The 13,700-nt window shown below is 38.6% G+C and overlaps 1 protein-coding gene across 3 annotated transcripts; it reads left to right on the forward strand.

Moving 5' to 3' along the window:
- Positions 1 to 2,447: 2,447 nt before the first annotated feature.
- On the forward strand, positions 2,448 to 11,583 carry CTXN2 (cortexin 2). 3 transcript variants are annotated; one of them, XM_016185640.2, is made up of 2 exons: positions 2,448 to 2,694; positions 11,150 to 11,583. In XM_016185640.2, the coding sequence occupies exon 2, from the start codon at positions 11,207 to 11,209 to the stop codon at positions 11,450 to 11,452; it is 246 nt and encodes an 81-aa protein (XP_016041126.1). In that variant the 5' UTR covers positions 2,448 to 2,694; positions 11,150 to 11,206; the 3' UTR covers positions 11,453 to 11,583. The 3 variants fall into 3 exon arrangements, with proteins under 3 accessions (XP_016041126.1, XP_007517378.1, XP_016041127.1); XM_007517316.3 differs by lacking the exon at positions 2,448 to 2,694 and adding an exon at positions 2,790 to 3,312; XM_016185641.2 differs by lacking the exon at positions 2,448 to 2,694 and adding an exon at positions 2,790 to 2,997.
- Positions 11,584 to 13,700: the final 2,117 nt, after the last annotated feature.

Here is a 13,700-nt window from a genome sequence, read left to right on the forward strand (position 1 = left end):
AAACTTTTAGAGTATGTGTGGAGAAAACTTTTGATAATCTTATGGGTTTCACCCTTATATGACTCTTGTGTTCAATTTGTACAGAAAAATAGATGACTGGGAGAGCAAGATGGTACCTATTTATGCTGACCATGTCTTATTAAGTCTTAAAAGGTCCCTCTTTCACACCTTTTCAATCCCCTAAATTATGCTTACATGGATTCACTTATAGCTTTGTATGTTAGTTAAGAGGTCATAGTTGTAAAATTCAACAGTTGTTTTAGTTTTAACTCAGTCTCTGAGGTGAAACAAGGTAGTTTAAAGTTTTTTTACTTTGCTGTTGGGAAGTTGCCTATATTTGAGCTATTTTTTCTAACTAGCACTGGAGGTTTCAATGTTATTTAGATTTTTCACTTAATCACTCACTAGTGATTAAGAGAATAAACAGAGATAATAAATGATGATTAAGACCAATGAGATATGAGGGCACAAATTATAGTTTAAATTAAATTATAAATTATAATGACTTAGGGGGCCAGGAAGTCACACACCAGGTTAAGTGCACACAGTATGAAGTGCAAGGATGGGGCAGGAATCCTGGTTCCAACCCCCAGCTTTCCACCTGCAGAGGGGTTGCTTCACAAGTGGTGAAGCAGGTCTCAGGTGTCTTTCTCTTCCCCTCTCTGTCTTCCCTTCCTCTCTCAATTTCTCTCTGTCCTATCCAACAGCAGCAGCAACACCACCAATGGAGAAAAAAAAAAAAAAAGATGGCCACCAGGAGCAGTGGATTCCTAGTGCAGGCCTCGAGCACTAGCGATATACATTGCCAAAATGTCATATCTCTAGCACATTGCTACTTGAAGTGTGACATTCTGAGATTTGCAACCTCTGGCATCATGTGAGATATTATTAGAAATGCAGAATCTGAGACCCAACCTCACACTTACTAAATGAGAATCTGTATTTTAGCAAGATCCCCAGGAAATTCACACGCACATTAAAAATCAAAAAACAATGATAGCAAGAAAGGATGTCATTTTCCAGCAAACTTTAAAAGTACCAATATATTCATGGCTTTGAACATGTTACAGTAACAAGATACTTCTTTCATTGTCTCTTCTCTTGTTGCTCTTCTTTGGTGGGGCAGTTATTTTTAGGGTGTTTATAGTATTTAATTTAAGTGAGATTGAATAACCTTTTTAGTGTAGTCTTGTATGAACTCTCATTGCCTGTTTTGTAAAATCATGAAATTTCCTGAGTAAATACTCTAAATTATAATATTTATTTCACATAATCATTGACATATATATATATATATGACACATCTTTTCATCTTATGTGTTTTCAGCACATTTTCACATGAAATAAGATCTGATTTTTCATCTCTAGTTCCCACAATCAAAGCCAGTGCAATGATTTGTAAGGTAAATAATTATGCTTTAAAGAAATCTACAGGTGTTTTCAACCTGTAGGTTCTGTATATAGTGCTCTAACATAAACATATCTAGAACCTTAGAAACTGAATTTGAAGAATGAATAGAGGCCCCAAGTCTATGGAGGAGAGAGGTCTGTATGTTGTTTTTCAGTTTTGCTTAGCTTAGTTTTGCTGCCAATGCGGTATAGGTTTGACATTTACGTAATACATTCAACACTGTTTAGAAAACGTGCCTTGCAACTCACTGCATATGGGTTTTTATAAGCAGCAGTCTTCCCAGGTTTTTTTTTCTAGCTGGTATTTGGGGCCAAAGTCTAAGGACGTAATATTTCAGCACTACGGACAGCGCTAAGGCTCCAGGTTCTAAAAGGGAGAGGGATTTGCGTAGAAGAGAAAATAGGGAGGAGAGGAGAGGGGAGGAGAGAGTACCTTCAAATGACGCATACAGAACCCAGCTAAATCAGCACACCTCTAACTCCCTAGTTCCCCTTATCAGAACAGAAAAAGAAAGAAAGAAAGAAAGAAAGAAAGAAAGAAAGAAAGAAAGAAAGAAAGAAAGAAGAAGAAAAGCGAACGCGTAAGGATGTTTAACACCTACTTGTCAGTTGAGACTCTTGACTGCGTTCACTGTGCTAATAATGGTAGAGGTAGTGATGCAGCAAGAGGAAAACAAATATTTTTTAACAACAAATTAATTAAGCCTTCACTGTCTCAGGAAGCCAAGGGAGCGATCAACTCTGATTACTAACCTGCTGAAGTGTGAAAAGAGTGAAAATGATCATTTATTTCCCCCCTCCCCCACCACCTCCCCCCCCCAGCAGAACTGAACAATAAATAGAGCCTGTTGCTGGCTTGGCGGATTCCTTTTCTCCTCGCACTTCCCCCACCCTTCTGTCTCACAAACCTATGCACACAGTCAGATAGCCTTACAAACACACTGGCGCCCCTGCATAAATATTTACACAACCCCACATCCAAGAAATCGATGCACTTCTTCCTGCGCACACCACACACACACACACACACACACACACACACACACACACACACACACACACACACGTCTGCTTCAGGAGCACCCACGGTCCTCCCTCTCTCACCGCCAGACACAGACGTTTACACACATAGGCCAGTGAAGCCCCAGCGATGGTACTGTGACTCCCTGCAGGTTCCCAGGACACGCCTTCTGCATTGTTACTGAGCCGATCAGCCAACACAGACAACCCTGCCAACACTTGCCAACTGGCTGGATTTCATCTCCATGGCAACAAGCATGGAAGGTGAGACATCACTGCCTGCTAAGTTACTTTCTCCCCCTGCTCCCACCCCCTACCCCTCTGCATTAAGTGACAGTTTTCTAGTGCAGGTCCTTAGAAGAAGCACGTCCTCCTTTCCTTGTGTTTTGGATGCTAGGGAGCAGAAAGGTGGGGTCAGGGTGGAGGGAGTCTGCAGGTCTCCTGAGTTCAAATTCTAAAGGAGGAAGAGCTCTAAAGCTGCCTCTGTTACTGCTGCAGCCAAGGCAAGGGGGAGGGGGTGTGTGCTGTCTGTGTTCTGCCAGCTTGCTGATGCTTCTTCCATGTTTTGTAGGTGATCTACATGCTTCTTCAGGTTCATATGCCCAAAGAAAACTGGCGATAAACAAGGCACGATGATAGTGACAGTTTAGATTTCTCTAATGATGAGACATTTTGAAAAATTTCAGACCAGGTTTGCAGTGCTTTGAAAAGAAAGAGTGTTAGAATCCTGGAGGAGCTATTCAAAGATTTTTCTTAAGAGGGAAGATTCTCTTAAGGGTAAAAATCTGAAAGGTTGGGGGTGAACTGTAGCAGATCTCGAGGCTTTGGACCCCTGGGAAGGCCTGAAAAATGTATGCACTTCATCATGATGACGACATCTGGGTTTGTAATTTAAGGCTTTCCTTTGATTCAAACACATTCTGTTTCTAATGATTTACTTAGTCTGTGTAATGTGACCTTGCTAATCTTTTTTTTCCCCTCCTCTCTTTATTTTTCAGTAGGATAAATAACTTTGCTATTTGGTGCGGGGTGTTTACATGTGTGGGAGAGAGGGAGGATTCATTAATGTTGAATCTACTTATGTATATTATTTCATAATATTGCAGATGTTTATATCACTAGCACTAGAGATTATACATTTAATGACTACTATCAAAATATTCATGACTCAGAAAACCATATTCTATCATAATAACTGATATTTAGTGTATTCTTTGAAATACCATGAAATAATAAATAAATAAATAAATAAATAAATTGGAAAAAAACTGTTGATTAAAATATAAGAGGCTTCTTTAGTGAACACATACTTTTCAAAATTGGATCCTGTAATTGCATACTGAACGTATTAATTATGTTCCTGAAAAGTAAAATTGTATGTACCAATCAGTAAACGTATTCACAGAAGAAACAACTACCACACACAACACTCATGTTAGCAGGTATAAGAATGTGCTTATTTTTGCTGGACTTGTCACAGTGATATGATTTGTATCTGATTTAAACCAGATTGCCAAATGATGTTTAGGCTTTCTAGCATGCACAGGTATACCTGTGACCCAATCCAGTGACTAATCAGGCCATAGAGAAATCAATTCCTGTCAATTTTCATGCAGGAAATAATGCATTTTTCAACTACCCAATCCTTTATTTTGGTGACTACAGGGTGAGATACATCATCTGCATTCAAATTCAGAAAAAAATATGCTTGCATCCCATAGTTAAATGGTATAATGCTGACAATTTGACTCACTCTGTTGCAGCAAGAAGGTATTTTAAAAACCTTTTACCATCATACAACTTAATATACTATTTTCTTTGATTCAATTTTCTCAGTCCTTTTGCCCTAATGAAAACTTTATTAAATTAAAAAAAAAATTAGATAGAGACAAAGAGACAGAGAGAGAGTGAAAGAGACCACAGTACCAAAGCTCCTTCAGTGTGGTGGAAACCAGGCTCAAACTTGGGTCACGCACATGGCAAAGAAGCTCACCATCCAAGTAAGCAGTTTCACCAGTCCTCATGCAGACATTTTTTTTTTTTTTTTGCCTCCAGGGTTACTGCTGGGGCTCAGTGCCTGCACCATGAATCCACTGCTCCTAGAGGCTATTTTTTCCCCCTTTTGTTACCCTGGTTGTTTTATCATTGTTGTAGTTATTGTTATTGTTTTATTGCTGTCGTTGTTGTTGGATAGGACAGAGAGAAATGGAGAGAAGAAGAGAAGACAGAGAGGGGGGAGAGAAAGACAGACACCTGCAGACCTGCTTCACCGCTTATGAAGCGACTCCCCTGCTGGTGGTGGGGGGGGGGGGTCGAACCCGGATCCTTACGCAGGCCCTTGCGCTTTATGCCATGTGCGCTTTACCCGCTGTACTACCGCCGGACTCCCCCTCATGCAGACTTTTAAGTTCTTGGTTTTGTAAACTTTACAGTCTAAATTTCTTCACTAGTTTTTTTCTTTTTCCTAGTAAACAGATATTGGCATGATGTTTTCCCTTTGAGAAAGCCATTCAATTCTCTTTTGTGTTAAAACTGTGGGTATTCTTATTTACCTGTATCTTCCAGAGATTAGAGAATATGAAAGCGCACCTGTCATTCACAGTTGAGTAATTTTGAAGGCCTTATTAATTATGAACAAGTCAATGTTATGACTGAAGATTTTTATTTATTTTTAGCAACAGCATATCTTGCTTTCTATCAGTAAAATATGCAAATGTTATCTCCCTTACTAATATGTTCTCAAAAAATGTTAGGCTTAGTGCTGAATTGAGGCCAGCTGTCTGTCTGTTTGTTTGTTTGTTTGTTTTTTACAGAGTAAGTGTAGGCAACTATTTACAAAAATAGTAAAATAGGGGCAGGGTAGTGGCACACCCAATTGAGTGCACATGTCATAGTGTGCAAGGACCTGGGTTCAAGACCCAGACCCCATCTACAGGGAGAAAGATTTGCAAGTGGTAAAGCAGTGCTTGCAGATGTCTCTGTCTCTCTTCCTCTTTTCGCTCTTGATTTTTTCTGTTTCTATCCAATAAATAAATAAATGGAAACTATGGGCAACTGATCGTAAAGTTAGGTTTGAAAAAAATGGTTATTTCAATTGCTAAGTATGTGATTTAAATTACCAAAACAGGGGGTCAGGCAGTAGCCCAGTGGGTTAAGCACAGTGGGTTAAGCGCATATGGCACAAAGCACAAGGACCGTTGCAAAGATCCCGGTTCGAGCACCTGCAGGAGAATGGCTTCACAAGCGGTGAAACAGAATTGCAGGTGTCTTTCTTTCTCTCGCCCTCTCTGTTTTCCCCTTCTGTCTCCATTTTTCTCTGCCCTATCCAACAACAAACGACATCAACAACAACAGTAATAACCACAACAAGGCTACAACAAGGGCAACAAAAGGGGGGGATGACCAAAAACATCTTTTTGCTGAACATATTGTTATGCAATTGTTTATCATTTTACTTACATTTTCATGTGAGGATAGCCAGCAGCAATAACTAGGCTTCTTGTCAATCTCTAAATAGTTTTCTTATCTATGGCCATACTACCCTGGATATACCCCATCTGTTCTGAATAATATCCTTGTAGTTGATCTTCTTGGCCTATATTTTGCTTTCATCTTTAGTATAAGGTAGAATTTTATTATGGCTGAAAAAGTGTAAGGTTTTGTTTTTTTTTTAATATGACATTGGAGAGGAGACTAGGGTCTCCTTGCATGTAAGTGAGCTCTCAGGTAAAATTTCTTATTGTCAATATTAATATTATTATTCTCATTAGGAAAAAGAAGAAGGAGAAAGGGAGAAATAAGCAGAAAGACATCACAGCATTGCTTTGCCATCTAAATAATTCCTCCATTGCAATCCAGCATGCTCCTGTGCAGTTCTGGGGTCCAAACTTTGGGTCTCACATATGTTAAGGTTTATATCCTACCTGCCCAGAGCCCTAAGTTCTTTTCAAGGTGCTAATAAAGCATCTGTTCTTTTTCAATCCATCCTTTTGTAGAAAAGGAAAATTTGAATGTTCTTTAAATTCTATGTTCATGTACCTGACTCTACTTTTAGAAGCTAAAAGTTGAAGCATGCCATTATTGTTAGAAATAGCCAAAACTATATCAATTTCTGCAATCTTAACATTGGTGCCAGTATAACTTGTCACGTTTCCTTCACTGGTTAGGCTATATTTGTCCTTACCCACTATTCCTAGACCTTTTTTTTTAATCATTGTTGTGGTTATGATTATTGTTGTTATTGATGTCATCATTGTTGGATAGGACAGAGACAAATTGAGAGAGGAGGGGAAGACAGAGAGGGGGAAAGAAAGATAGACACCTGCAGGCCTGCTTCATCGCTTGTGAAGTGATCCCCCTACAGGTGGGGAGCAAGGGCTCCAACTGGTATCCTTACATCAGTCCTTGCGCTTGGTGTCATGTGTGCATAGCCCACTACGCTACCTCCAGACCCCCCCCCCAGACCTTTTCAGTCAGTGTTCCACTAGTATATACCATGGAAATATTTTCAGTAGTGATAAAAAGTTGACATGCCAAACCCAAGGCTCTATTTTTCAGTACTTCATTTCCATCACCAGTACAGCAGTTGACAGTCTAGAGATTGTTGCTGCTTGAGTTCCTGAGGAAATATACCGAGAGAGAATTTAGACTACAAGATCTTCATTATGTAGTGACTCTGGGTCCAATACCTGTGAAAGAGTGATTAAAAAAAAATTAAACGCTTGCATGAAAAGCATTAAAGCTGTGATGTGGACCCAGTGATGATCTCAGTTTATACTATGTGGATCTCTCACAGAGGAATAATTTTTCTGAGTTGTGCAATTTGAGTCAAGATGGCTAGGACATGCTGCCTTAGGGGAGGCAGCTTTTTGCTACTAAGGATATCCATGAAGGCTACCAGCTGGGCATTGTCTGCAGGCAACATTCCCAACTGTTGGGCAATAAGTCCTTCATTGATGAGAGACTATAGAGACATCATAATATCTACCAAGAAATCAGGATTTTTGTTCCCACTTACAACATGTCTGATGAAATATTCACATATTATAGTCTAGTATGGTCATGGTTCCAATGGGAAAAAAATCACCAATCAAGCTATTTGGCTGCATCAGTCAGTTACATGACAAATATTTCATCAGTCATCTCCATGTAGAAACATCCAGCTTTTCCATTTCCCCATCCATTAAACAAATGAAGCAGTGAGTGTGTGAACTAGCTTGAAAACAATGACAACTGATAAAAGCAAGAAAAATCAGAGATTATGTCTGAAAATAAGTTCTAGTTAAGCGCCAAGATGAGTAACTATTCAATCTCAACTCCTTGGTTTTCTACAGGAAAAATACAAATATTCAATCCTCAATAAAATCACTGAGAACCACTAAAGTGATCCCAAACTAAAGGGGAAGAAGTTCACTATGACATACTTATTAGGGCATAAAATTTGATCTGGTGTAAAGAAATTCAGCAGAGTTTTAAAAAGCAGTTTTTCCTTCTACTAAACAAACTAACAAAAAATTAGATAATTATCAGATCTTATAATGTACTGAGAATTATGGCCACATAAGACTTGAAGATGGAACTCATAATAACACAAAACATTAAGTAATGTATAAATTGGTGAAGACTACCAAAGATTACAAGACTTTTCTTATGAATTCTTACCTTTTTATTTTCTTGTTGGGGAGACTGATGGTGTACAATAAATAGTAAATATAGTTGTTTGATATGCATTTAAAATTTCTCAGTTTTCTGCAAAACATTCTCAGTCCTAGTCTAGGTCCTCCTCCAGAGTCTTGCTCCAGAGCCTGAAAGTCCACCCTCCCCCCAACCGTCCCAGACTCCTTTACTTTGATGCAATACACCAAACTCAGTTCAGTTAAGGCTTTGTGTCTCCCCTCCCCAGTTCTTATTTCTCAACTTCTGTCTATGAGTGAGATCATTCCATATTCATCTTCTTTCTGATTTATTGCACTTAACATGATTCCTTCAAGCTCCATCCAAGATGAGGTGAAGAAGGTGAAGTCATCATTCTTGATAGATGAGAAGTATTCCATTGTGTATATATGCCACAACTTTTCTCAGCCTTTCACTTGTTGTTGGACACCTAGGTTGCTTTCTGGTTTTGGCTATTACAAATCATGCTAGTGTGATGATAGATATACACAGGTCTTTTTGGATGGGTGTGTTTGGCTCCTTAGGATATATCTCCAGGAGAGGACTTGCTGGGTCATAGGGTAGGTCTATTTCTAAGAGTTCTCCTGACTGCTCTCCACAGGGGTGGAACCAATTTATATTCCTACCTTCCCCACCTCCTATTCTGTCTCAGATGTTTCCCTACAATTGAATCTAAAATAATCTGAAGTATTAGTCACTTTAACAAATATCATTTTAAAAATTATCAGAATCAACCAAATTGAAAATACCAATAGTCTGTCATTCCTGGTTACATGATCACAGTAATTTTGAGACAATTTTCTCAAGAATGGTGCCTATAGATTAGTAATTATTTCACTTAGCTTATTGATTTTTAACTTTTAGCTAATTATATTAAGACATTAAGTGGGAAAAACTATTTTGTTTCAATTTCAATTCACACTTTCTAGAGACTTCAGTTGTCATTTTAGTAATTCAATATATTAAGAATTTAGGAATAGGAATCTAGATGGGGAGGGACTTGGGGAGCCTAAAACTTGAAAGTCAATTTACATTCGAATATACCTATTGGACTGCTGAAATAGCTCATTTTGACAGTATACTGCTTTGCTGTGTGTGGCCCAGGTTCCAGCCTGGTCCCCAAAGCATTGCAATAGTCTCTTTCACTTTCTTTGTCTCTATATTTTTAAAAAGTGTATATATAGATACATATATATCCTCTCCATTGGAGCAATGAGAGATAATGCCTGTGTCAGTAGCCATAGTCTAAATCATTAACCTCTTAATAAAAATGGATACACCCATATATCCACATATATCCAGTGGCATAGCCCATCAGGTTGATCACATGCCTTGGCATGAGTAAGGTCCAGACTTAAGCCCTGACACCACATAAGAATATCACAACAAGGGCAAACCCCGATGCAGTGATGCAGCTCCATCTCTCTGTCTGAATGTAAAAGCAACTTGAAGGCTGTAAAACTATGCATATATGAAGCCCCAGCTGTGAAAAAAAATAATGCTGTTTAACTTGAGTTTTTGTGCTTATCACTCTCTGTCTTCCCCTCTTCTCCTGATTTCTCTCTGTCCTATGCAATAACAGTAATAACAACAACAAGGGCAACAAAAATGGGAAAAATAGCCTTCAGGAGCACTGGATTCATAGTAAAGGCATGGAGCCCCAGTGACAATCCTGGAGGCAAAAAGAGAAAGAAAGAAAGAAAGAAAGAAAGAAAGAAAGAAAGAAAGAAAGAAAGAAAGAAAGAAAGAAAGAAAGAGAGAGAGGTAAAGGAAGGAAGGAAGGAAGGAAGGAAGGAAGGAAGGAAGGAAGGAAGGAAGGAAGGAAGGAAGGAAATGGTTAAAGGTCTACAGCTACTTTTTGTTGTTCTTTACAAGATGCTATGTTGGGTACTGCTCTTGCTAAAAGCTTTCAGAACATAACTTCTGTCTCCAAGAAACAGATATTTAGTGTATGAAGTAGTAGTGGAAAAGAAAATAGAAGTACAAAGGTTTATAAGCATAAATCGTGGAAAGAGAGAAGACATAATACTTGTTTAAAAGGATTAAAATTTGTTGTAGACAAACAGGCACTGGATAGATCTTGAAACATGGATTTTAGAGAGCTTGTCCAGCTCACACCCAATGATTATTTGTGGTTACCTATTAATGCAAAAAAAAAAAATAATAATGAAATGAAAATAAGAAAAACAATTTACGTCAAAGAATTAGTGACTTCAGTATTTTGCAATGTATCAGAAACTTTTAGGGCTATTTGAATATTAACTTTAGTACTAGATTTTTTTTCATTTAAAATGTGTAGGCAGGCATAATTACATGTGTTTATTAAAGCAGTCATAGAATTACTACAGTAGGTGTGGTACCTCCATCACTGGTTTGACTTGAATCTGTATCTGATATTGTTATCAAACATCATTTGTGAGTTAAGAGGGATTGAAAAATGTCATATTCTGGGACTGGGTGGTGGTGCACCTGGTTGAGCACACATATTACAGTACACAAGGACCCAGGTTCGAACCCTGGTCCCTAACTACAAGGGGGAAGCTTTGTGAGTGGTGAAGCAGTGTTGCAGGTGTCTCTGACTTACTTGCTTTTTATTTTTATTTTATTTATTTTTTGCCTCCCAGGTTATCACTGGGACTTGGTGCCTGCACTATAAATATGAATTCACTGCTCCTGTGGCCATTTTTCCTTTCTTTCTTTCTTTCCTTTTTTTTTTTTTGCATAACACACAGAGAAATTGAGAGGGGAGGGTAAGATAGAGAGAGACAGACACCTGCAGAAGCGCCCTCCACACCCCTTGCAGGTAGGGAGCCAGGGGCTCGAACCCAGATCCTTGTCCACATTCCTGTGCTGCATACTTAGTACACTTAACCCGGCACACCACCACCCAACTCCCTCTCTCTTCCCCTTTCAATTTCTGACTGTCTCTATCCAATAAATAAATAAATAAATATGAAAAAATATCTTTTAGAACTGTCATATTTATCAAACTGTTATTTGTGTGATACCATACACAGAAAAAAGCTGAGTCCCATTTTGTTTCTAGGTCAAGAGGTGACTCCAGCAGGAATTCTGAAGAGCCACAACGATGTGACAAAGAATAATGAGTAGTACCTACTGTGGCAACTTTTCCGCTAAGATGAGTGTCAACGAAGTATCAGCTTTCTCATTGACCCTGGAGCAAAAAACTGGCTTTGCTTTTGTTGGGATTCTGTGTATCTTCTTGGGACTTCTCATTATCCGATGCTTCAAAATCCTCTTAGACCCGTATAGCAGCATGCCTTCCTCTACATGGGAAGATGAAGTGGAAGAGTTTGATAAAGGGACATTTGAATATGCACTTGCCTGAATTCCAGTGTTGCAGTTCTTAGCATTATGCCATTGGAACACATGGTGGATACAGTTGTCGTTGCCTAGAACGTATCTAAGAAGGGCCTGTTTCATTAGTTGACTTCAATAAATGTGTGTGGTTAATTTATCCATCATGCTCTGATGTTTTCTATCACTTAGTAAATTTAAAACACACCTATGAACTTTTAGAACCAAAGCTCACCTCCAAGAGTTTCTTTGGACTCCTATAGGTATAGAATTATAGGCCTGGGACATCTTGTAGACAATAATCAGCTTTAAGTACACTTCATGGAAACATATTTGACTGGATATATTGAATGTTGTATAATTGAATATTCTAGGTATATCTTTTGTGATACAGGTTTTTAAAATACTTACTTAGATATATACATAAATATTAAATATTATATTTATTTTCCAGGAAGTATATCTGCCAAGACTCTCCATTTTTGTGACTAGAACATAACAAGATAAGTTTTTTGTTTGTTTGTTTGATTTTGTTTTATTTGTTTGTTTTGTAATGTGAGCATTTAAGCAGATGTACCACCTCCTGGTCCGTGTTTGTTCTGTTTTTGCCTGCGAGGTTATCAGCAGTGCTCCGTGCTGACACTATGAATCTACTACTCCTGGTGGTCACTTTTCCTTCATTCTTTCTTTCTTTCTTTTATTTTTAATTGGGTAGGACAGAGAGAAATTGAGAGGAGAGGGGGTTATTAGAGAGTGAGAGAGACAGAGGGACACCTGCTGACCTGCTTCACTGCTTGCGAAGTGATCCCCCCTTGTGTGGGGAAAGCCAGGGGCTTGAACCGGAATTCTCACGCAGGTCCTTGTGCTTGGTACTATATGAACTTAACCAGGTGTGCCACCGTCTGACCCCTACAGGGGAAGAGTTTTACTTCAAAGAGAATAAAAGTCCCCAAAACCAAAAGACAAGAAAAAAACTTCATGATGTTTGAATATTGTTTCTGAAATTTCAATGCATACAAGGATTTCAGATGCCATCAACACTATCATAATAGTAATTTCAACCCCACTAAACAGTAGTTATTTTTAACTCAGAGTCTAAATCACTGCATTTATTCATGATCTATCATGAGCCTGAGATCTTTTAAAAGGAGAGGAGGGAAAAGAGAGGGTTATATCACTATTTTCAAAGACAAAAACATAAAAAGGAAATTGATATAGATTGATATAGCATGTGTACAATATGGAATTTCATGATCATTTTATGATTCTCCTAGGAATAGCTGTTGATTGTCAGAGCCAGATCATCCCCTTGCTGCTCTTTCTCAAGATCCTGTCAGGAAAGACAGAGGCACATAAGCTCCAGACAATTTCCTCCTGTTACCTTATGTGCCTGTCCAAAAATGCCTAAGTCAGGTCTCTTTACAAGGTTGACTTTATGGATGTTGTAATTTCATCTGTATCCTCCAAAACATCTCCACCTGCCCCAGAATGTCTGAATTCCCTTAATAGAAGTTTTTCCCTACTGTTACAGATAGAATGCTTCAAATGAAAACGTCTGGTTGATAGAAGACCAGGACCAAAACAATTTCACACTATGCTACAAACAGACAGTAAGGTAACAAAGGAAAAGGAAACTGATCACTGTTGGGGCAGTCACAGTCTTTGATATAAGGAAAACAATTAACAAATAAATAGGAGGGGAGAGGGTGGTGGTGTACCTGGTTGTGGCATATGTTACAATGTGCAAGGACTGGGGTTCAAGCCTCCGGTCCTCACCTGTAAGGGGAAAGGTTCTCCAGTGGTGAAGCAGTGCTGCAGCTGTCTCTCTTTCTCTCTCCCTCTTTGTCTCCTCCTATTCTTTCAATTTCTAGCTGTCTCTATACAATAAAAAAGATAATAAAATAAATAAATAAATAAATAAATAAATAGGATTCCAGATAATATTTCATCTAGTTCTACCTAGCTGTCAATCTCAAGCAAAGATTACTAAAGTACTCAGTTCCTACTATTGGAACATACTCCTTCCACCATAGGGCACCTACTCTCATTGGCTCTATTCCTATTCCTTGATACCTATTTATTAGTGTAAACATTTTGTCCTGCTTTATTCTTAATGTCTTTAAACCAACAAGTTCCAGATTTTACTACAATCCCATACTGACCTACCTGGGCAGATGACCTCACCAATGTGTTCTAGAACCTCACCTCTCCAGAGCTTTACCCTACTTGGGGAAGATAGAGACAGGCAGGGGTTATGGAAAGACTAATCAATGTTCATT

Source organism: Erinaceus europaeus, chromosome 16, assembly GCF_950295315.1.
Source record: "Erinaceus europaeus chromosome 16, mEriEur2.1, whole genome shotgun sequence".
In the NCBI taxonomy this organism is placed as follows: domain Eukaryota; kingdom Metazoa; phylum Chordata; class Mammalia; order Eulipotyphla; family Erinaceidae; genus Erinaceus; species Erinaceus europaeus.

Bases quoted from the DNA above. Each gene is read 5' to 3' on its own strand.
- CTXN2 (XM_016185640.2), top strand. From the start codon at position 11,207: ATGAGTAGTACCTACTGTGGCAACTTTTCCGCTAAGATGAGTGTCAAC.